This window comes from Hyperolius riggenbachi, chromosome 9, assembly GCF_040937935.1.
Source record: "Hyperolius riggenbachi isolate aHypRig1 chromosome 9, aHypRig1.pri, whole genome shotgun sequence".
Taxonomy (NCBI): Eukaryota; Metazoa; Chordata; class Amphibia; order Anura; family Hyperoliidae; genus Hyperolius; species Hyperolius riggenbachi.
Genome location: NC_090654.1, coordinates 58,793,116 through 58,818,576, shown reverse-complemented (window position 1 = coordinate 58,818,576; position 25,461 = coordinate 58,793,116). Strand labels below are relative to the sequence as shown.

General features: G+C 49.3%; 1 protein-coding gene across 1 annotated transcript in view; it reads right to left on the bottom strand.

The window, feature by feature from the left end:
* Positions 1 to 25,461, bottom strand: part of LOC137531600 (galectin-1-like) — a 49,788-nt gene that overhangs the window by 5,559 nt on the left and 18,768 nt on the right. The window contains exon 2 of the mRNA XM_068251543.1: positions 5,781 to 5,860. Within this exon, the coding sequence (XP_068107644.1) occupies positions 5,781 to 5,860 (80 nt within the window). The remainder of the gene's footprint in view (positions 1 to 5,780; positions 5,861 to 25,461) is intronic.

The following is a 25,461-nucleotide window of genomic DNA, read 5'->3' as shown; positions in this document are numbered from 1 at the left end:
AACAGTAGTACACCGCTCGCTCAGCCAGACTATATACCATTGTTTACTGACACTCTGTGTACACCGCTCAGCCAGACTATATACCATTGTTTACTGCCACTCTGATTCTGCTGGGAACAGTAGTACACCGCTCGCTCAGCCAGACTATATAGCATTGTGTTTACTGCCACTCTGTGTACACCGCTCAGCCACACTATATAGCATTGCGTACTCTGCCAGTCAGTGTGTATATTGCTGGGATCAGTAATACTCCACTCACCGTCAACCACTATATGAGCTCAACATGAGTTCCCCAGAGACCTCCGCTGTGAGCAGCACTCCCAACAACAGCAACAGCCAACGCCCCACGCAAGCTATAACATCCACCCCAGCAGCCAGTGGTCAGCAGCAGCCCTCCCCGGAGGAGAACGTTGTGTCCATCAGTCCGTCGCCAGAGCGATTAATGAGGGCTGCCATTGAGGAGATGATGGGGCCTGATGTGGAGGAGGAGGTCTGGCTCAGGCCAGCATCCCAAGTTAATGTTGAGGACGATGAGGGGTCTGTGTCTGGGGATGTTGGGGTGGCAGAGGTGGTGGGTGGGTCAGACTCAGGAGAAGAGTTGTATGATGAGGATGATGATCGGGACCATCTGTATGTGCCTCAGAGTCCGACCCCGGAAAACATGTTGTATCGTGTGTTTAGGTACTAAAATCTGCGTTCCCTCCCAGTAGTGTTGGGCGAACAGTGTTTGCCACTGTTTGGGTTCTGCAGAACATCACCCTGTTCGGGGTGACTATATAGCAGACTATATAGCATTGTGTTTAATGCCACTCTGTGTACACGGCTCAGCCACACTATATAGCATTGTGTTTACTTCCACTCTGTGTCTGCTGGGAACAGTAGTACACCGCTCACCCGCCACTGTATAGCATTGTGCTCTGTGTCACTGCTGACAATAGTGGTACACCGCTCACCCACCACTGTATAGCATTTCTGTACTGCCACTGTACTGCTGCCAGTCAGCGTGTACTTTAAGGATAAGTGAAATGAGGAAGAAATCCGGTGAAAGAGGGAGGGGCAAGGGAAGAGGTGTTTCCCCTGACGGTTCACGTACAGGCCACAGGGGAGCACCCAAGAAAACCCACTCAATACTGCCCATGTTGTCCAGGACAACAACCCTCACAGATCCAAAAGAACAGGACCAGATAATTACTTGGATGACCTCTCAAGCGTCCAGCAGTGGGTTAAGCAGCACCAGCACATCACGCACGAGGTCCGAGTCCTCAGCCAGTTAAAGTCTGGGCTTTCTTTGAAGACTGCACTGAGGATGTTACCATGGCGATTTGCAAGGTGTGCAAGACCCGCCTGAGCAGGGGGAAAAGTATTAACAACCTCTCCACCACCAGCATGAGCCGCCACATTCTATCCAAACATCCCACTCTGTGGGCAAACGCGGCAGGACAGGGTACCACCAGCAACACTGCCTCCCTTGGGTTCACCAGACTCACCACCAGACCCGCCTCAGCAGCAGCAGTAGCCCAGCCATTGCGTGGTTCACAACATTCACAAACATCAGACGATGCTGACACTGTCACTTTCCGGACTAGTGCTCTTGAGGTCTCCCAGTGTTCATCAAACACAACAACCAACAGCCCTTCGGTGTGCAGCGCTACGGTTGAGTTGTCTGTCTCTGAGATGTTTGAGCACAAGAGGAAATTGCCAGCAAATGACCCCCGGGCCGTGGCAGTAACAGCCAGCCAGCATAGCCAAGCTTCTGGCCTGCGAAATGCTGCCATATCGAGTGGTGGAGACAAACAGCTTCAAGGGCATGATGTCAGTGGCCATCCCACGTTACGTGGTTCCCAGCCGCTACCACTTTGCGCGCTCTGCAGTGCCTGAGTTGCATGAGCACGTGGTCAGCTAAATAACCCGAAGCTTGAAGAATGCCGTTGCCTGCAAGGTTCACCTCACCACTGACACCTGGACGAGTGCGTTCGGCCAGGGTCGATACATCTCCCTTACCGCGCACTGGGTGAACCTTGTGGAGCCTGGCAGCGATTCCTCACCTGCTACGGCGCGGGTGTTGCCCACGCCGCAAACAGCTGGATAACAACAGCAGCACCTACCTCTCTGACTCCTTCTCCTCCAACGCATCTCAAAGCTGTACCTCATCCGGAAATGCTAACCCAGCACCAGCAGCAGTAGGATCGTGGAAGCAGTGCAGCACAGCTGTTGGCATGCGTCAGCAAGCGTTGCTGAAGCTGATCTGCCTTGGGGATAAGCAGCACACAGGGGAGGAAATTTGGAGGGGAATAAAGGAACAGACGGATTTGTGGCTGGCACCGCTGGACCTGAAACCGGGCATGAAGCTAGACACCTGGCACGAACTGGCAATGTACGCAATAGAGGTGCTGGCTTGCCCGGCAGCCAGCGTTATGTCGGAACGCTGTTTCAGTGCTGCCGGAGGCATCATCACAGATCGGCGTATCCGCCTCTCCACAGAAAATGCAGACCGTCTGACTCAAATTAAAATGAATCAATCCTGGATTGGAAACGACTACGCAACACTCCTGGACCCCAACCAAGTAACATGACCGATGAACATCTGGGATGGTTTAGCGTTTCCGGTCCCTGTTTATTGAACCTCTCATCTGTATTACATTTATGACTGCATGGCGGCAAAAAGCATTGCTGCTATATCCGCACGCTTTTTGTCCTCATGCAAGGCCTGGGTTGTTGTGTCTCACAAAGCGTGGCCTTCTCCTCCTGCGCCTCCTCCTGTTCCATCACGTGTGCTGCTGCTGCTGCTGCTGGGTTACCGTTGCCGGTCCCTGTTTATGGAACCTCTTATCTTTATTACATTTATGACTACATGGCGGTACAAAGCATGCTATCCGCACGCTTTTTGTCCTCATGCAAGGCCTGGGTTGTTGTGTCTCACAAAGCGTGGCCTTCTCCTCCTGCGCCTCCTCCTGTTCCATCACGTGTGCTGCTGCTGCTGCTGCTGCTGCTGGGTTACCGTTGCCGGTCCCTGTTTATGGAACCTCTTATCTTTATTACATTTATGACTACATGGCGGTACAAAGCATGCTATCCGCACGCTTTTTGTCCTCATGCAAGGCCTGGGTTGTTGTGTCTCACAAAGCGTGGCCTTCTCCTCCTGCGCCTCCTCCTGTTCCATCACGTGTGCTGCTGCTGCTGCTGCTGCTGCTGGGTTACCGTTGCCGGTCCCTGTTTATGGAACCTCTTATCTTTATTACATTTATGACTACATGGCGGTACAAAGCATGCTATCCGCACGCTTTTTGTCCTCATGCAAGGCCTGGGTTGTTGTGTCTCACAAAGCGTGGCCTTCTCCTCCTGCGCCTCCTCCTGTTCCATCACGTGTGCTGCTGCTGCTGCTGCTGCTGGGTTAGCGTTGCCGCGTGGTCCCTGTTTATTGAACCTCTTATCTTTATTACATTTATGACTACATGGCGGTACAAAGCATGCTATCCGCACGCTTTTTGTCCTCATGCAAGGCCTGGGTTGTTGTGTCTCACAAAGCGTGGCCTTCTCCTCCTGCGCCTCCTCCTGTTCCATCACGTGTGCTGCTGCTGGGTTAGCGTTGCCGCGTGGTCCCTGTTTATTGAACCACTTATCTTTATTACATTTATGACTGCATGGTGGTACAAAGCATGCTATCCGCACGCTTCTTGTCCTCATGCAAGGCCTGGGTTGTTGTGTCTCAAAGCGTGGCCTTCTCCTCCTGCGCCACCCTCCTCCTGTTCCATCACGTGTGCTGCTGCTGGGTTAGCATTACCGGTCCCTTTTCCTGGAACCTCTTATATGTATTACATTTATGACTGCATGCCGACAAAAAGCATGTTACCTGTGCAAAGAAAACAGACATTTCCCGCATTTAAAAGACAGTTTTCCCTTTGAAACTTTAAAATCGATTTTCTCAAAAACTATAAGCTCTTTTTGCTAAATTTTTTTTCCTCTTGTACCCACTCCCAAGGTGCACATACCCTGTAAATTTGGGGTATGTAGCATGTAAGGAGGCTTTACAAACCACAAAAGTTCGGGTCCCCATTGACTTCCATTATGTTCGGAGTTCGGGTCGAACACCCGAACATCGCGGCCATGTTCGGCCTGTTCGGCCCGAACCCGAACATCTAGATGTTCGCCCAACACTAGTCTCTACCAGCTTTGCACATTTAGAGACTGAAATCCTTGCCCATTCTTCTTTGCAAAACAGCTCCAGCTCAGTCAGATTAGATGGACAGCATTTGTGAACAGCAGTTTTCAGATCTTGCCACAGATTCTCGATTCGATTTAGATCTGGACTTTGACTGGCCCATTCTAACACATAGATATGATTTGTTTTAAACCATTCTATTGTTGCCCTGGCTTTATTGTTTAGGGTCATTGTCCTGCTGGAAGGTGAACCTCTGCCCCAGTCTCAAGTCTTTTGCAGTCTCCAAGAGGTTTTCTTCCAAGTTTGCCCTGTATTTTGCTCCATCCATCTTCCCATCAACTCTGACCAGCTTTACTGTCCCTGCTAAAGAGAAGCACCCCCCGAGCATGATGCTGCCACCACCATATTTGACAGTGGGGATGGTGTGTTCAGAGTGATGGGCAGTGTTAGTTTTCTGCCACACATAGCGTTTTGCATTTTGGCCAAAAAGTTCAATTTTTGTCTCATCTGACCAGAGCACCTTCTTCCACATGGTTGCTGTGTCCCCCACATGGTTTGTGGCAAACTGCAAACAGGACTTCTTATGCTTTTCTGTTAACAATGCCTTTCTTCTTGCCACTCTTCCATAAAGACCAACTTTGTACAGTGCATGACTACGGTAATAGTTGTCCTATGGACAGAGTCTCCCACCTGAGCTGTAGATCTCTGCAGCTCGTCCAGAGTCACCATGGGCCTCTTGACTGCATTTTTGATCAGCGCTCTCCTTGTTCGGCCTGTGAGTTTAGGTGGATGGCCTTGTCTTGGTAGGTTTACAGTTGTGCCATACTCCTTCCATTTCTGAATGATCGCTTGAACAGTGCTTCGTGGAATGTTCAAGGCTTTGGAAATCTTTTTGTAGCCTAAGCCTGCTTTAAACTTCTCAATAACTTGATCCCTGACCTGTCTTGTGTGTTCTTTGGACTTCATGGTGTTGTTGCTCCCAATATTCTCTTAGACAAACTCCGAGGCCCTCACAGAGCAGCTGTATTTGTACTGACATTAGATTACACACAGGTGCACTCTGTTTAGTCATTAGCACTCATCAGGCAATGTCTATAGGCAACTGACTGCACTCAGATCAAAGGGGGCTGAATAATTATGCACACACCACTTTGCAGTTATTTATTTGTAAAAAAATGTTTGGAATCATGTATGATTTTTGTTCCACTTCTCATGTATACACCACTTTGTGTTGGTCTTTCATGTGGAATTCCAATAAAATTGATTCATGTTTGTGGCAGTAATATGACAAAATGTGGAAAACTTCAAGGGGGCCGAATACTTTTGCAACCCACTGTATATATATATATATATATATATATATATATATATATATATATATATATATATATATATATATATACACCATTCAATTTTCATAAAAATTGCACAGAAAAATCAGCCACTGATTATTGTATTGTGAGTGCTACCTAAACAATGAATTGGAGTACTTCATGCTCACAGTGTTGTGAAAAGAGTCAATGATATATAATACAGTAAAAAGCTGAGAGAGTGCTGTTTACTACAAAACAAAAAAAATTCAGATTTCTGTAACCTGTATAAAAGTATATGGCAAACGTACACTTTACAGTCCTCAGCAATGTATCCCTTCACTCTCACACCCTGGCTGGGTTTCAGGTGGAGATTGGTCACGACTGCACCCTGTTGAAGATAGATGTTGAGAATAATTATGCTTGTATGTTGTTAATATAATATAGCACAACAGTGAAGCATGAGCAACTGGAAAAGGTATTGACTATTTGTGTTCTCTAACAAATCCATTCCAAATCCAGATTCTGAACAGAGAAGGAGCTATCTTTTGTGCATGTTGGGTGGCCAAGGTGTTATGCAGTGGCGCCACTACTTTACTTACCAACTTTTTGAGATGTGAAAGAGGGATGCCATTAAAGAGGAACTTGTAGTTCCTTATAGTAAAATACAGAAAATTATTCAGGGCCGGATTATCGAACAGGCAACAAAAGCAGTTTGTTCGGAGTCTGAGGGGCCCATCAGCACTGCAGAACCGGCCTTTGGGCCGTGAACAGGAGAGCTCACAGCGCAGGAATGGGGAGCAGCGGGCACAGAGGGGCAGGGAGGGGCAGCCTGGCAGCCTCCCTCACCTAGGACTCCCCTTCCGCGCTTCCCCCTACAGAATTTAGTGCAGGAGAAGCAAGCGGGGAAGCGGGGAACCACTTACCTCTTCCCCAAAGATTTGCATGGTGCTGGTCTGGTCTTCTCAGTTGTCCAATGCCGCTCTCACTGTTCTTCCTGATTCGTGCAAGTACACTGAGAGCGGCATTGGATGACCGCACCATCAGCACACAGAGCTCTGGCACCTGGCTGGAACCAAGAAGAAGTCATTTGTTTCCAGCTCGCTGACGCTGCACTAAATTTTGGAGGGGGAGCGCGGAAGGGGAGCCCCAGGTGAGTGAGGGTGGAGGCTGCCCCCCTCCCACCGCTCTGTGCCTGCTGCTCCCCTTCTAGGCTACCTATACTGGGGGCACCTATAGACCTGGCTACCTATACTGGAGACACCTATAAACCTGGCTACCTACAGGATCTTCTCAAAAAATTAGCATATTGTGATAAAGTTCATTATTTTCTGTAATGTACTGATAAACATTAGACTTTCATATATTTTAGATTCAAATACACACAACTGAAGTAGTTCAAGCCTTTTATTGTTTTAATATTGATGATTTTGGCATACAGCTCATGAAAACCCAAATTTCCTATCTAAAAAAATTAGCATATTTCATCCGACCAATAAAAGAAAAGTGTTTTTAAAACAAAAAAAGTCAACCTTCAAATAATTATGTTCAGTTATGCACTCAATACTTGGTCAGGAATCCTTTTGCAGAAATGACTGCTTCAATGCGGTGTGGCATGGAGGCAATCAGCCTGTGGCACTGCTCAGGTGTTATGGAGGCCCAGGATGCTTCGATAGCGGCCTTAAGCTCATCCAGAGTGTTGGGTCTTGCGTCTCTCAACTTTCTCTTCACAATATCCCACAGATTCTCAGGAGAGTTGGCAGGCCAATTGAGCACAGTAATACCATGGTCAGTAAACCATTTACCAGTGGTTTTGGTACTGTGAGCAAAAGGCTTGAACTACTCCAGTTGTGTGTATTTGAATCTAAAATATATGAAAGTCTAATGTTTATCAGTACATTACATAAAATAATGAACTTTATCACAATATGCAATTTTTTTGAAAAGATCCTGTATACTGGGGAGACCTTTAGTCCTGGCTACCTATACTGGGCGCACCTATAACTTGCTACCTATAATAGGGGCACATAGCTGGCTACCTAAATTGGGGGCACCTATAACTTGCTATCTGTACTGGAGCACTTATACTTTGCTATACTGGGGACACCTATAGCTGGCTACCTATACTGGGGCACTCATAGCTTGCTACCAATCCTTGGGGCAACTATAGCTGGCTACCTATGGGGGCACCTATAACTTGCTACCTATACTGAGGGCATCTATAGCTGGCTACCTATACTGCGGGCACCTATAATTTGCTACCTATACTGGGGGCACCTATAGCTGGCTACCTATACTGGGGGCACCTATAACTGGCTACCTATGCTGGGGGCACCTATGCCTGGCTACCTATACTGGGGGCAACCATACTTGGCTATTGGGGGGGGGACAAATCTTCTACTTTGCTTAGGGCCCCATCTGGCCTTAATCCTGCACTGTATCACTCTTATGATAATTTTCCTGGCATCAACAGCACTTGTTACATCTATATATTGCTGCAAACTGGTATGTAACCCCGCCCTCCCAGTCATGCCTAGGCTGATTAGCTATGCAGAATTCTACCCCAGGGCACTCTGGGAGACCAGGTATACTTTGTAATTGCTTTGGAACTCTCAGTAAGGAACATTCCGCTGAGCCTCACCTGACAGAACTAAAGATGTCACCACCTGTGATACATTTCAGTATGTAAGTCAGAGTGAATAAAGATTTTACAATGGGCAAACACTGAATATATAATCTATGAATGAATGAATATTGTAAAAAATATAAGAAATTTGAGCCATTACTTTATTTTCAGTACAGTTCCCCTTTATGACGCCCCTGCCACCCTTCCAATCACAACCACAACACAATGGGCCTGATTCACAAAGCGGTGCAAACTTTTTCGCGGACTTTTGCGCGCGCAATTTGCCGCGATTTGCGCGATCGCGGGTGTTTGCGCGCGCAATTTGCCGCAAATTGCGCGCGCAAAAGTCCGCGATCGCGCGAATCGCGGCAAATTGCGTGTGCAAAAGTCCGCGAAAAAGTTTGCACCGCTTTGTGAATTAAGCCCCATGTAGTCATACGCAGCGGCGCCACAAATACCTCATGAACACAACCCCAATACTTTTTCTTTGTATGGACATTTTAAAGTAATCAACAAATCGATTTAGGGCCTGGGAATAAAGTTTTGAGTCTCATAAATATGTTTTTTGTAGAAAAATATATACACTGTATTACACAGAGCAGTACATCAATCCTGAAAGATGGACTAATGAGCAAAGAGGAGGGATGGAGTGATGTGATTTTGTTCCAAAAGAGGGGCTGTTGGGCGCTATGATGTCTCATGGGGCTTTATTCACAAATAGCATGCCTTATCAGAGTTAACACACCTTATCAGAGCCAACACACCTTATCGGAGTTACCACACCTTATCAGAGTTACCACACCTTATCAGAGTAGCATATCGAGTGCTACAAACGTATGCCTGCTAATAGGCTGCCTGTCAAGTTTCCTGTCAAGTGACAGGCAGCCTATTGGGCCAATGAAAGTGCGTGGATAATGTCTTTTAAAGTGATTGGACCTGGAGGGGCTCAGGGCAGGATGAGTGGAGCTCTCGTCATTGCCAATTAGCAGGCATAAGTTCGTAGCGCTCGCTATGCTACACTGATAATGTGTGTTAACTCTGATAAGGCGTGTTAACTCTGATAAGGCATGCTATTTGTCTTACTGATTCAAGCCCTGTGTGAGGATGGGAGAGGATATTTCTGTGTGAAAAGAAATGGTATTTCTGTGCAAAGGGGCTAAACACTCTCAGCAAGAATATACCCCTCTACTATCTAAACCCACCAATATGATACCCTCTACCATTTAAATCCTGCAATATTATACGCACACCTTGCTATATTAATCCACCACTAAGGATGGCACTGCCTAGGAGAACTCATGGAGAAGCATGTAATCAATTTGATCAGCTGATAGATTTGTAAGGTTCTGATTTCCTGTTATGACTTCCTAAATTAAAACATGATTATGACCAGCAAATCAAACCCTTACAAATCTATCAGCTGATCAAATGCTTCTCCGTGAGTTCTCCTAGGCAGTGCCATCCCTATGACCTCCACTACCCACACCCAGCAACATTACACCCCCCACTACTCATACTGAACAACATTATACCCACACCTTGCTATATCAGTATGTCTACCATTACCCACACAAATGATATTCTTATACTACCCACATCCAGCAACATTACACTCTCCACTGCTCACAATCAGCAAAGTTATACTGTCCACTACCCAAAGCTGCCAACACTATACTCGCTGCTACCAATGCAACATCCAAAAATTTTAAAACTTGCACTACTCACAGCTAACCTTGCTACACTACACCAAGCACTATTTACACCCATCAACATTATACCCAACACTTGACACACTCAGAAACATTATACCCCTCACAAAACACACCCAGAAGCATTATACCCATGATACACACCCAGCAATGTTATGCCCACCTCAACTCACTTTCAGCAACATTATACCCACCACTACCCACTAGAGATGGCCCGAACCTCCGATTTTCAGTTCATGAACCGCGTTTGCGAACCTCCGCAAACGTTTGCAAACATGCGAACGTTCGCGAACCGCAATAGACTTCAATGGGGAGGCGAACTTTGAAAACTAGAAACATTTATGCTGCCCCCAAAAGTGATGGAAAAGATGTTTCAAAGGGTCTAACATCTGAGTTTTTGCATGGGGGAGCGGGATACATGCCAAAAGTCCTGGGGAAAAACCTGGATTTGACGCAAAGCAGCGTTTTAAGGGCAGAAATCATAGTGCCGGCGATAGCGGTTTTCAAGCCCATATGGTCGCCAGGCTGAGGTAGCTCAATGACAGAACAACAGTGACTGTCCAGCTGATCGAATTTGGTCTGTCCACAATGAAGCAATGACCTTATTATCTTTGGTGTGCGCCCCTGCCCCCCACCCCCCTCCCCCCGAGACACTCATATAGCCATCGGTCATTGCTTCATTGTGATACGCAAGCCCCTTCACCACGGCAAGATAACGATCACGAAGGGGAATTGGCACATGTACATGCCTTTTGTTTTGTTGTTGCAGCTGCAGTGCAGCCAGAAAAATTCGGCAGGCATGTACACGCACCAGAAAAATTATTATAGTGGCCGCTGCTAGCAGCTGCCTTAAAAATTCAGGAATCCGCCTGGAGTCCTGGACCCTGTTGGTGGTGGCGGAGAAGGAAGTCAAGCGGCCTACAGGCAGAGATGCTGTGTGGGGAGCGACTTAGTCATGGGGCAGGCAGTCACACTGCGTGCAGGCAGAGATGCTGTGTGCGGGGACTGACTAGTGACTTAGTCTTCGGGTGGGCAGTAGCCCTCCGGGATCCATGCCTCATTTATTTTGATAAAGGTGAGGTACTGAACACTTTTTTGACTTAGGCGACTTCTCTTCTCAGTGGCAATGCCTTCAGCTGTGCTGAAGGTCCTTTCTGACAGGACGCTTGAGGCAGGGCAAGAAAGAAGTTGGATGGCAAATTGTGACAGCTCTGGCTACAGGTCAAGCCTGCGCACCCAGTAGTCCAGGGGTTCATCGCTGCTCAGAGTTTCTATATCCGCACTTAAGGCCAGGTAGTCGGCTACCTGCCAGTCCAGGCGTTGGTGGAGGGTGGATGCGGAAGCACTAAGGTGAGGCGTAGGACTAAAGAATGTCCACATGTCCGACATCACCATGAGATCGCTGGAGCGTCCTGTCCTTGCCTGCATGGACATGGGAGAAGGATTACTGGCAGTGGTACCTTTATTCCCTTGTGCTGTGACATCACCCTTAAATGCATTGTAAAGCATAGTTGCCAGCTTGTTTTGCAAGTGCTGCATCCTTTCTGCCTTCTGGTGATTTGGAAACATTTCCACCACTTTGTGCCTATACCGACTTCTGCTGAGAATTGATCCCACAACCCTTCCTCCTGCTCCTGGTCACGCTCCTCCACAGCTTGATCCACCACTCTACGCACGGCACGCTCCAGGAAGAAGGCATAAAGGATCAAGTCGCAGATGGCGCCTTCACTGCGACTCACCAGGTTTGTCACCTCCTCAAACGCCCGCATGAGCCTGCAGGCATTTCACATCAGTGTCCAGTACTTCGGCCAAAACATCCCCATCTCCCCAGACTGTGTCCATTGACTGTAGTTTTAGAGATACAGTTTCACGGCTTTCTCCTGTTGTAGCAGGCGGTCAAACATCAGGAGGGTCGAATTCCAGTGAGTCGGGCTATCGCAAATCAAGGGTCTTAGCGGCAAGTTGTTTCTCCGCTGAATATTAGCAAAGCGTGCCATGGCCGTGTAAGACCGCCTGAAATGCCCACACACCTTCCTGGACTGCTTTAGGACGTCCTGTAAGCCTGGGTACTTAGATACAAATCTCTGAATTACGAGATTGAGCACATGTGCCATGCAGGGTACATGTGTCAACTTTCCCAAATTCAAAGCGGAAATGAGATTGCTGCCGTTGTCACACACCACTTTGCTGATCTCCAGTTGGTGCGGGGTCAGCCACTGATCCACCTGTTTGTTCAGAGCAGCCAGGAGAGCTGCTCCAGTGTGACTCTCCGCTTTGAGGCAAGACATGTCAAAGATGGTGTGACACCGTCGTACCTGGCATGCAGCATAGGCCCTGGGGAGCTGGGGCTGTGTAGCTGAAAAGGAGATCGCAGCACCAGTAGAGTTGAACTGCCACTCAGCCAAGGAGGAGGAGAAGGACGACAGCGAAGAAGATGTAGCAGGAGGAGAGGAGGTGGCAGCAGGCCTGCCTGCAAGCCGTGGAGGTGTCACTAGGTCCGCTGCACAGCCACGTACTCCATGCTTGCCAGCGGCCACCCGGTTGACCCAATGGGCTGTGTAAGTAATGTACCTGCCCTGACTGTGCTTGGCAGACCAGGCATCCGTGGTCAGATGGACCCTTGACCCAACGCTGTGTGCCAGAGATGACACCACTTGCCTCTCGACTTCATAGTACAGTTTGGGTATCGCCTTCTTGGAGAAATAATTGCGGCCTGGTATCTTCCACTGCGGTGTCCCAATGGACACAAATTTTCGGAAGGCCTCAGAGTCCACCAGCTGGTATGGTAAGAACTGGCGGGTTAACAGTTCCGCCAAGCCAGCTGTGAGATGCCAGGCAAGAGGCTGACTGGCAGACATTGGCTCAAAGATTGCCCTCACAGACACCTGGCTGCTGCGGTGGGCAGAGGAACAGGAACCACTCAAGGTGAGAGGCGGAGTGGAGGAAGGCTGTGATTGTGAAGGTGTGTAACGATTGTGGAATTATTCCCGTGGTCAGTGCACAGGATGCGCGCTGACACTGCGGAAATCCTCCACAAGCGTATAATCTGAGGGAACCCAGCAAGGGTGCTATGCACCTGTAGAGGGGAATTCCCGCCGGCAGATGGAGGCGTGGAGTGCCGAGGAACAGATCCTCTGCACAGCCACAGATGCCAGATAGGAATTGTACGATGGGAAGCAAGGCAGGGCAAGATAGCCCTTAAAGAGACAGAGAGCACAGAGATAGACCGAATGCGTGTTCCCCAATCTAGTCGCCACCCGGCGACGGTGAACACACATCCGCAGAAACAAAGCGAGAACGCAATCGCAAGAATGGCGATTGCCAAATAGTGACAGAAGGCCGAGCAGGACAGAACACGAGAGTAGCAAAGGCACAGCAAACAACAATGATTAGAACATCATGAAAAATAACAAACGCTAGCTAAACGCGAACACCGTACTCATTCGCAACAGCAAACGCGTTTACAGCGCGGTCTCCGCACGTTAAGCGCAACAGAGACAAGCACGCCACCCTGACTAACGACTCAACACAAATGAACAAATAACAGGAACGCTTGCTAAACGGCTGCCTTACCGCAGACAACCGCAAGCGTTTGCTCCAGACAGACAAACGAACGGGAAACAGGAATAGGTCAGATAAGATCCACCGCTCTTCCGCCAGAGCGAGTGCGATCCGGGTTCAGGGATAGGACAGGAAGGATCCACTGCTCTTTCCGCCAGAGCGAGTGTGATCCAAGTACAGAAACAGAGTTAGCAGGATCAACTGCTCTTTCCGCCAGAGCAAGTGCGATCCAAGTACAGAAACAGAGTTAGCAGGATCAACTGCTCTTTCCGCCAGAGCAAGTGTGATCCGAGTACAGGAATAGGCCTAGCAGGATCCACTGTTCTTTCCGCCAGAGCGAGTGCGATCCACACGGCAAGACAGACAGAAGGAGTAACCAGTAGCACCCGCAGCTACGGTAAAACTCCAAGACATAGGTTAGAGAGATCCACTGCCACTACCGCTAGGGCAAGTGCGATCCAGGCACTGGACCAAACGATTCACTATCGCCTTCCGCTGGCGACAGTGCAATCGCAAGGACAGGACAAACAGGCAATACAGATAATACAACCTGACTGCACTAGAAGGATTGCCTAGTACAGTCCCCAGGAATTACTCTAAAATAATCTCTAGCAACAATAGCAAGGCTGACACTCCAGGAGTGTATTAACAAACCATCATGACTAGCAAAGGATTGTGGGAGAACATGGCTTTTATACTGCCAGCATTCAAAGGAGGCAGGTAGGCGGTCTGCCTGTGCAGCCAGCTGAGCGGATCATTACAAGGTGCAAGGGAGAAAGCGGCTAAAGATGATGCACCTGAAGGAGGAACAGGAGAAGGAGGGTGGCTTAGCTTTTGTGTGCTGCTTTTCCTCAGGTGGTCTTCCCATTGCAGTTTGTGCCTTTTCTGCATGTGCCCTCATAAGGCAGTTGTCCCTTACGTGGGTGTTGGCCTTTTCACGGCTCAATTTTTGGTGGCAGAGAGTACAGATGGCATTGCTCTCATCTTTGCCATACACACTAAAAAATGTCCACACCGCTGAGCCACCCTGGAGTGTGGGCACTATGGTGGCATCAGCAGCTGACGTTGAAGGGCATGTTGGCTGGCTGTCCATAGGTGGCGATACATGGCGCCGGACACTGCCACCAGCTGTTCCTGACGATGAGCTCCCCCTGCTTCTTTCAGCAACTCGTCTCCTCCTACTCCTCTCTGACTCCCCCTCTGAACTGTCCTCTTGGTCATCGTGTCTTTTAGGATGCCATGTGGTGTCCATGGCAGTATCATCATCATAATCATCCTCTAAAGCTTCACTTGTATCAGACACCTCCAAAACTGCACCAACAGCAGGTACTTCATCATCCTCCTCCTCACACCTTATATCCATAGTGTCGCCTAACTCAGACATATGAGGTGGTGTAACTTGCTTAGCGCCTTCATCTTGTTGTAACAATAATGGCTGTGAATCAGTGATTTCCCCACCAAATAACTCCTGCGAAGTGTCAAATGTAGCGGATGTGGTACTTGGAGTAGTGCTGGTGGATGCGGAAGATCAGGTGTTCTGTGCTAAATAGTCAACCACGTCCTGACAATCTTGGAAGTTGATGGGACGTGCCTTCTTCTGAGCACTGTACTTTGGAACAGGGCCGCACGAAATCACGTCAGCACGACCTCGAACAGACCTGCCGGATGGCCTGCCTCTGGGTCTACCTCTGCCTGTTGTTTTGTCCATATTGGGGGGATGAAGTGAAAGGTATGCACTGACTTGACTAATACAATGTGCAGTCACACAGGTGCAGTGAAAGGTAGCAGTGACTGGTATTACAATACAATGTGCAGCTGTCACACAGGTGCAGTTAACAGGCATGCACGGACTGGTATACTAAACAGCGTGCGGTCACACAGGTGCAGTGAAAGGTAGCAGAGACTGGTATTACAATACAATGTGCAGCTGTCACACAGGTGCAGTTAACAGGCATGCATGGACTGGTATACTAAACAGCGTGCGGTCACACAGGTGCAGTGAAAGGTAGCAGTGACTGGTATTACAATACAATGTACAGCTGTCAACCAGGTGCAGTTAACAGGCATGCATGGACTGGTATAGTAAACAGTGTGCGGTCACACAGGTGTAGTGAAAGGTAGCAGTGACTGGTATTACAATACAATGTGCAGCTGTCACACAGGTGCAGTTAACAGGTATGCACGGACTGGTATACTAAACAGCGTGCGGGCACACAGGTGCAGTGAACAGGTAGCAGTGACTGGTAATACAATACAATGTGCAGCTGTCACATAGGTGCAGTTAACAGGTATGCAGGGATTGGTATTACGAATGTGCAGCTGTCACACACAGGTACTGTGAACAGGTGCAATGACTGGTGGTATATTACACTGCTTGCGCTCATGTAGGCGCATTGAACAGATTACAGGTATGCACTGCAGTGATTGGAATTACAAATGTGCACCTGTCACACACAGGCACCGTGAACAGTTGCAATGATTGGTGGTATATTACACTGCTTGCGCTTACGTAGGTGCACTGAACAGGTTACAGGTATGCACTGCAGTGATTGGAATTAGAAATGTGCACCTGTCACACACAGGTACCGTGAACAGTTGCAATGACTGGTGGTATATTACAATGCATGCGCTCACATAGGTAGGTAGGTAGGTAGGTGCACTGAATAGTGAACAGGTGCAGTGATTGGAATTACAAATGTGCACATGTCACACACAGGTACCGTGAACAGGTGCAATGACTGGTGGTATATTACACTGCTTGCGCTCATATAGGCGCATTGAACAGATTACAGGTATGCACTGCAGTGATTGGAATTAAAAATGTGCACCTGTCACACACAGGCACCGTGAACAGTTGCAATGACTGGTGGTATATTGCACTGCTTGCGCTTACGTAGGTGCACTGAACAGGTTACAGGTATGCACTGCAGTGATTGGAATTACAAATGTGCAACTGTCACACAGTGGTGCTCAGCAGAGCTCGAATATTCGAGTAGCTCGAATATTCGAGCTCTTTTTCAGCTATTCGAGCTCGGTATTCGAGCTCCGAATAGCTGCAGCTATTCGAATGGGCTATTCGAGTAAACGCGAATAGCCCATTCACTATTCGAGCTATTCGAGCAAACGGCGCTATTCGAGCTCGAATACCGAGCTCGAATAGCGTCATAGCCCAGATTGATGTCCTTAGAGCCAATCAGAGGGCTCCCAGGCCCTCTGACGGCAGCCAATCACAGAGGGGGACCCTGGCCAGCCCCTACCCTATAAATAGCGGCCGCTATGTTCCGTTTCTCCGTCCTTGCCTGAGACTTGCATAGAGAGAGAGTTGCTCCCTTGTGCTTTGGCTTAGCAAGAGCTCTATTGTGGTCATTTACCTAGCGTTTTTGCTCACATACACCTCCTATACACACCTATATTGTTGTTAGTTAGATAGACATTGTATTTTAGTTAGTAGCTTTTGTGTTACATAGAGACAGGCCAGCTGCTGCAGGCTTACAGCTTTAGGCCTCAGGGCCTGCCTGTGTGGGCAGCTGTCCTCCTGTCCTCTGTTAGTTTATTTCTCATTAGTATTAGACAGTATTAGACAGTATTAGATAGTATTAGACAGTATTTCTGCTGTCCTTTACTACTTAGTGATTGTATTTTGTATTGTAGTTATATACTGTAACTGTACTAGGACACTCACTGTCACTGTTCATAGGCTACTAGCTCCTGCGTGTGCTTGCACTCACTGTCTGTGTACACACACTCTATTTCCTTCTGAATAGTTATATGACTGATCAGAACAAAGAAGGACTTTTATCTCTCTGCGGCTATTTGCTTCACAGAAACTTGGCTATCTGAGCTTATTCCAGACAACGCTCTGCCGATTAATGGACTTACACTCTACAGATCTGACCGGGACCCACTTACTTCTGGCAAAACCAAAGGTGGAGGACTCTGCTTCTATATTAATGATAGATGGTGCACGGATGTTACAGTTATTAAGAGGACATGCTCGGCTGGGCTGGAAACACTCTTCATAAACTGCAAACCCTATTATTCACCCCGTGAGTTTTCTTCATTTATTTTGGCTGCTGTGTACATCCCTCCACAAACATGTATGCAGCCTGCGCTCCAAGATCTCGCAGATCAAATCACTGAGGTGGAAAGGGAGTACCCAGATTCTTTTTTTATCATACTAGGGGATTTCAACAGTGCTAACCTTTCCAAAGAACTCCCCAAATACAGGCAACATGTCACAAGCGCAACTAGAGAAGGTAAGACACTTGATCACTGTTACACTACGACTAAGGACTCGTATTACTCTGTCAGCAGGGCAGCTTTGGGGAACTCTGATCATGCAGTTATACAGCTTATCCCAACATACATCCAAAGACTAAAAACTGCCAAAGCTGTAGTGACCACAGTTAAGAAATGGACTAGTGAAGCTGTAGAAAAACTGCAGAGCTGCTTTGATTTAACTGACTGGAATTTATTTAAAGAATCCTCCAGTGACCTAAATGAATACACTGACGCTGTGACATCATATATTACCTTTTGTGAAGAGTCCTGCATCCCCACAAAAAAGTGCACCAGGTACAATAACGATAAACCCTGGTTCACATCACATCTTAGGAAGCTGCGCCTCGATAAAGAAAGGGCATATCGTACAGGCGATAAAGTCCTCTACAAAGCTGCAAAATACAAACTGCAGAGAGCCATTACCGCCGCAAAAAAAGATTATTCTCAAAAACTTGAGGAAAATTTTTCTAACGCCGACTCATCCACAATATGGAAATCTCTACATGAAATTACCAGCTACAGGAAGAAATCTCCTCCCCCCTCACTACATAACCTGCAGCTTGCAGATGAACTGAATACATTTTATTGCAGGTTTGACACTACTAACAAAAGCCAAACACAACAAGTCAATTTGCATCTCTGCCACAGGCAAACTGAACACTCTTCCTGCCAGCCAATGTCTCCACCCCCTGCGGTGCCTCAGCAACTACACAACACAGGAGGCCAGACACAATCTGCTAACCTGTCCCCAGATGTGCATGCTCTAACAATATGCCAATCAGATGTAAATAGACTCTTTAAAAAACAAAACACCAGGAAAGCAATGGGACCAGACGCTGTGTCTGCGAAATGCTTGAATCTCTGTGCCGACCAATTAGCGCCTGTATTTACAGACATATTCAAAGCATCTCTAGAACTCTCAATTGTTCCTGCCTGTTTTAAATGCGCAACTATTGTACCAATTCAAAAAAAAAAAAAACCTACATGTTTAAATGATTACAGGCCTGTTGCCCTGACATCACTGGTCATGAAAGCATTTGAAAAACTGATAATGACTTATCTGAAATCCATCACAGATCCCCTGCTGGACTCTTTGCAATTTGCCTACAGACCTAACAGATCCGCAGACGATGCCGTGAACATGTGTATGCATTATGTACTACAGCATTTAGATAACCCAGGAACCTACACCAGGATTTTATTTATAGATTTCAGCTCTGCATTTAATACCATAATTCCATCACTGCTGCACAGCAAGCTCTCCCAGCTACACATACCTGAATCCCTCTGCAAATGGATAACCGACTTCTTAACCGACAGAAGACAGCGTGTTAGACTTGGTAAACTCACATCAAGCTCTCTGACAGTCAGTACTGGTGCACCCCAGGGCTGTGTGCTTTCCCCACTGCTGTACTCACTTTACACCAATGACTGCATCTCCACAGATCCATCTGTTAAGGTTCTGAAGTTTGCAGACGACACAACAGTTGTTGGTCTCATTCAAAACGGGGATGAGTCTGCATACAGGCATGTGGTGGGACAGCTTTCCTCCTGGTGCAGCAGCAACAACTTAGAACTAAATGCTCTCAAAACCATGGAGATGATAATAGACTTTAGGAGATCTCCCCCCCAGCACCTCCCCTTAACCATAAATGGATCCACAATAACCCAAGTAGAGTCATTCAAGTTTCTTGGGTCCACGATCTCAAACGACTTAAAATGGGACAACAACACTGCCACTATTGTCAAGAAAGCACAACAGAGAATGTACCATCTGCGGCAGCTGAAAAAGTTTGGCCTACCTCAAAATCTAATGGTGCAGTTCTACACTGCAATCATCGAATCCACCATAACATCATCCATGACTGTACGGTTCAGCTCCTGCTCAGCATTAGAAAAGGGGAGGCTGCAGCGCATCATCCGATCAGCGGAAAGGATAATTGGCTGTAGCTTACCTTCCCTGCAGGATCTTTACACTAGCAGGTGCAGAAAGAGAGCGACCAAAATTGCCTCTGACCCCTCTCACCCAGCTCACTCCATCTTCCAGCGCATGCCTTCAGGAGTAAGATTCCGGTCAATCGCTACCAAAACCTCCAGACACAGGAACAGTTTTTTTCCTCAAGCGGTAGCCATACTTAATGCTGAACCACGTTAGAGCTGCTAGGACTGAAAGTAATCAGCACAGAACTAAACATGAACAATTCTCACATTGCTTACTGCCACTATACTTATAATGTCCTTAACTTGTAATATTCACACTGTCTGTCCTTGTATTGTTTTTTGTTTGTGTTTGTTAAGCAACTGCCAAGACAAATTCCTTGTAGGTGCAAACTTACTTGGCGAAAAATAAATTGATTCTGATTCTGATTCTGATATACTGTAACTGTACTAGGACACTCACTGTCACTGTTCATAGGCTACTAGCTCCTGCGTGTGCTTGCACTCACTGTCTGTGTACACACACTCTATTTCCTTCTGAATAGTTATATACTGTAACTGTACTAGGACACTCACTGACTGTCACTGTTCATAGGCTAGCTCCTGCGTGTGCGTGCACTCACTCACTGTCTGTGTACTGTACACACACTCTATTTCCTTCTGAATAGTTATATACTGTAACTGTACTAGGACACTCACTGACTGTCACTGTTCATAGGCTAGCTCCTGCGTGTGCGTGCACTCACTGTCTGTGTACTGTACACACACTCTATTTCCTTCTGAATAGTTATATACTGTAACTGTACTAGGACACTCACTGACTGTCACTGTTCATAGGCTAGCTCCTGCGTGTGCGTGCACTCACTCACTGTCTGTGTACTGTACACACACTCTATTTCCTTCTGAATAGTTATATACTGTAACTGTACTAGGACACTCACTGACTGTCACTGTTCATAGGCTAGCTCCTGCGTGTGCGTGCACTCACTGTCTGTGTACTGTACACACACTCTATTTCCTTCTGAATAGTTATATACTGTAACTGTACTAGGACACTCACTGTCACTGTTCATAGGCTACTAGCTCCTGTGTGTGTGTGTGCACTCACTGTCTGTGTACTGTACACACACTCTATTTCCTTCTGATTACTGATTGATTATTGTAAATTCTACTTCCTGACAGTTACTACTTACTTACTGTAGTAGGGACACTCACTCAGTCACTGTTCATAGGCTAGCTCCTGCACGTGTGTGCGCGTGCGTGCACTCACTGTCTGTAGTGTACACACACTCTATTTCCTTGTGATTACTACTGATTATTGTAACTTCTAGTTGTACTTCCTGACTGTTACTACTTACTTACTGTACTAGGGACACTCACTCACTCTCTGTTCATAGGCCAGCTCCTGCGCGTGTTTGCGCGTGCGTGCACTCACTGTCTGTAGTGTACACACACTCTATTTCCTTGTGATTACTACTGATTATTGTAACTGCTAGTTGTACTTCCTGACTGTTACTACTTACTTACTGTACTAGGGAGTCGGGACACTCACTCAGTCACCTCACCCACCAACCCACTCCATTAAAGTACCCCACTTTTCACCCGCCCTTTTCAAAAACTTTTGTGTTTACGCCCAAAACATCGAAGATGTCTGGAAGTGGCAGCCAGCGCGGTTTGGGCAAGGGGAAGGGCAGCAAGGGAATCAGGAGGAGAGGGAGCAGCATTGTGGCAAGCCGCGGGCGCGGCCGCGCCACCATGCACAGTTCCGCAGCAGCAGCGTCAGTGGCTAACATTCCTCCCATAGCCACTGGCCGTGGACGCCTTGGGCGCCGCCCAGCAGGAGCATCTGCAACTCACGCTGCAGAGACACAGCAGCAGCAGCAGCGTGTAGCACCTGCTCCGATTTTCCTCCAGCCGGGTCGGAAACGTCCCATTGAGGAAAAGGATGCAGACACTGTGGTGCAACTGATGACGGAGGATGAGCAGCCCGCCATCAGCTCTGCATTCGAGGCCTCCACCCTCACCACCACCACCACCACCACCACCCCTGTTCGCAGCAGCCGCCCAGCAGGGCCTGGGGAGGAGGCCAGTTCACCGTCAGTCGCCGACCTGTCACTCAGCACTCTTTTGACCCCAGGCATGATGCGTCAATTGTCTGCTGTTGTTGGCGATTTGGAGGAGGAGATGCTGATGGGCACTTTGGGGGATGAGGGATTGGACAGCAAGACTGTGGCGACAGTCAAGCAGCCCATCCATGCATCAGGAGAGGAGTTTGGGGGGTCATCATCCCAGCAGGACATGTTTCAGGAGGGGGAGGCTGATGATGACACGGTGACAGACAGAGACTGGGTGCCACCACCTCCAGGGGATGTCGTCCTCAGCAGCTCTGAGGAGGAGGAGGAGGATGCGCTTGTGGGCCTTGCAAGGAGGCGCATCATTGCAAGCATTGGCAGCAGTAGGCAGGTCCCACAGCCTGCTGGTGTCTCAGGCTCAGCAGCAGCAGCAGCAGCATCTGCCAGTACCACCACCAGCCGCACCCAAGCCCCCCCCCCCCCAACCACCACAGGGAGACAGGCAGCAGCGGTTCCATGCCGTAGGGGGTCGTTTTTGTCACCAATCTGGGGTTTTTTCACCATGCCCACAGTGTACAGCAAGTACGCCACTTGCAACCACTGTCAGCGGAAGTTGAGCAGAGGTGCAGACCCCTTAAAGTTCAGCACCAGCTCGCTCATCAACCACCTTGCTGCGAAACATTTCCACCAGCATGAGGAGTTCCAGAGGCTGAAGGCATCTGGTGCTGGCAGTGGCACCACACCCATCCCTGCACAGCCTTCAGCAGCAGCAGCAGCAGCAGCAACAGCAGCCACCCGCCCTCCTGCTCCTCCAGCAGCACCAGCAGGAGTGCGGAAACGCACTGCTCCTCCCCCCTCTGCAACTCCTGCCGCCGACACTGAGGCCTGTTCTGGCAGCCAGTCCTCAGTGGCCTCCTCTGCTGTGTCTGCTGATTCCCGTGCCAGCAAAAGGCCACGCCAGAGCCTTTTGAGCGAGTCCTTCCAGGGGGTGGTTAGGGCTCTGCCTCCCAGCAGCCGTCGCGTGCGGCAGCTGAACGGCTTGCTGGCACGGGCCATGTGCTCCCAACTCCTGCCGTACACGCTTGTGCAGGAGGGGAGCGACATGCGTGCGCTGCTTGCTTGTGCAGCCCCAGACTGGCAGCTCCCCAGCAGACACTTCTTCGCCCGCAAGGCCATTCCTGCACTGCACCGCTTTGTGATGGCCAATGTGGAGCGAGGGCTGGAGCACGCGGTTGGTGAAAGGGTCCACGTCACCATGGACTCCTGGAGCAGCCGCTTCGGGACAGGCCGCTACCTGTCTTTCACTGTCCACTGGGTCAGCTTGGTGGAAGGGGGTGAGGATGGGAGAGCAGCAGCGGGCACAGCAGCAGCAACACAGTGGGTGGTGCCCCCCCGCAGGGTCAGGGGAACTGCAGCAGGTTCCTCCGATCCTCTGCCATCCTCCGGCACACCTGGCCAAACCCCCCGCCTCAGCAGCAGCGTGAAGGCCCGCCACTGCCAAGCGCTGCTGCACTTGGTCAGCCTTGGGAAGACCAAGCTGACGGCAACCCATGTGTTGGCCAAACTCCAGGAGCAGGAGAGGATTTGGCTGACCCCCAGAGGCCTCAGAGTCGGAGAGGTGGTGGCCGACAATGGGGCCAATCTGGTTGCCACAATAGACAGGGGAAACCTGACCCACATCCCCTGTCTTGCCCACGTGCTGAACCTGGTGGTGCAAAAGTTCTTGCGCACCTACCAGGGGATGGGCGAACTGCTGGAAATGGCAAGGAACGTTGTGCGTCACTTCCGGCGCTCAGCTGCAGCCTGTGCGAGCCTGGAAGACGTGCAAAAGGAGCTGGAGCTGCCACGCCATCGGCTGATCCTTGACGTTCCGACTCGCTGGAACTCCACCCTGGCGATGTTGGAGCGTCTGGTTGAACAGAAGCACGCTGTCAACCAGTACCTTGCCCTGGCCACTGTTTCCGCCGCTCAGAGAAGGGACAAGACCAGTAACATCCCGTCCATCGTCCCCGATGATGACTGGAGGCACATGCAGCAGGTGTGCTTAGTGCTGGCTCCCTTTCTGCAGGCCACTAACATGGTGAGCAGGGACCATGCTATGGTCTGCGAGTGGGTGCCCCTGGTTTGTCTGCTGAACAGGGCCCTCGATGCTTTGCTGGAACAGGGAGCAGCAGCCTTGGACCAGCAGGAGCGGCAAGCAGCTGCACAGTCCACCTCTGAGGGGGAGGAGGAGGAGGACTTGGTGGAGGTCCCTGACCTTGCTGCTGATGAGGGGGATCAGCACAGCGCAGCTGAGTTGGTGCGGGGGTGGAGAGAGGATGAGGCGGCAGAGGAGGAGGATGAGGAGGACAGCACTGCCGTCGATGTGCCAGCACACGTGGCCCGCCTCTTCCCAATGGCAGCGCACATGCTGGCGTGCCTGCGCAAGGACCCCAGGGTGATCCAGATGAAGCAGAGGGAGGACATCTGGATCAGCATGATGTTGGACCCACGCCTCAAGGGGAAGTTGAGCCAGTTCCTGCCGCCTGCAGGAGGAGACCCAGCGCAACAAATAAGGAGCTTGCAGCAGGCCCTTGTTGAGCGCTTGGAGGAAGCCTTCCCCCAGCCTTCCACCCCCACTGTCCAGCAGCCAGCACAGAGGCAGCAGCAGGTGCCTGCATCCAGCAGCAAGCGCCCCACAGACCTGCTGTCTCTCAGCCACGAGCTCTACAGGACTGTAGAGGCTCCGGCAGCAGTGACTAGAGAGGAGGTGCATGATGCAGCAGCATCCTCCTCTGGTCACAGCCAGCGCCTGACCCGCATGGTGGCTGACTACATGGGGTCCTACAGCGGGCTTGACAGCGATGCCCCTGTTGATCCCATGGAGTATTGGGTCAAGCGCCTGGAGATCTGGAGCAAGCTGGCGCAGTACGCCCTGGAAGTGCTGTCCTGCACCCCTTCCAGCGTGCTGTCCGAGCGCTGCTTCAGTGCAGCTGGTGGCGTGGTCACCGAGAAACGCTCACGTCTGTCTCACAAGTCTGTGGACAGACTGACGTTTCTCAAGATGAACCAGGCGTGGGTGGAAGGCGAGTTCCTGGCCCCTGTTGTCGGCGAGAGGGGGACATGAACTGGCTAAGAACCATCGTTAATGTGCCTTACCACCCTTTACCACCTCCTGGCTCCTGCTCACTAAGCCAGCCTGGTTCAGTTTGACTATTACGTCGCCTGCAGCCACACATTTTACACCTACAGTGGGCTGCTGTGTACTGCCCTTCTGCTGTCTGTCTGTGTTTCCCACTGCCAGGGTACACAGAATTACATTCTGCTGCCACTCTGCCACCAGCTATTACGTCAAACAATAGCTATATATCTGTGTAATTGGTTGTACAAACAAAACCAAAAAACCATAAAAAAAAAAAAAAAGGTTTAATTTTTCTGAGGTGCCCGGGTTGAAAACTGTGTTGTCCCAGTTGTGTATTGGACACGATGTGCGCTGCACGACCGCTGTCTGGGACCTCCTGTTGTGTTTATTTACAGCCCTGGTATCACCGCTAGGTACCAGGGCTATTATGTCACGCTGCCTGCCTGCTGCCACACTCACACTACTCCTCCATTCCTCCTGCTGCTGCTGTCTGTCTGTGTTTCCCACTGCCAGGGTACACAGAATTACCTTCTGCTGCCACACTGCCACCAGCTATTACGTCAAACAATAGCTATATATCTGTGTAATTGGTTGTACAAACAAAACCATAACACCATTAAAAAAAAAAAAAAAAGGTTTAATTTTTCTGAGGTGCCCGGGTTGAAAACTGTGTTGTCCCAGTTG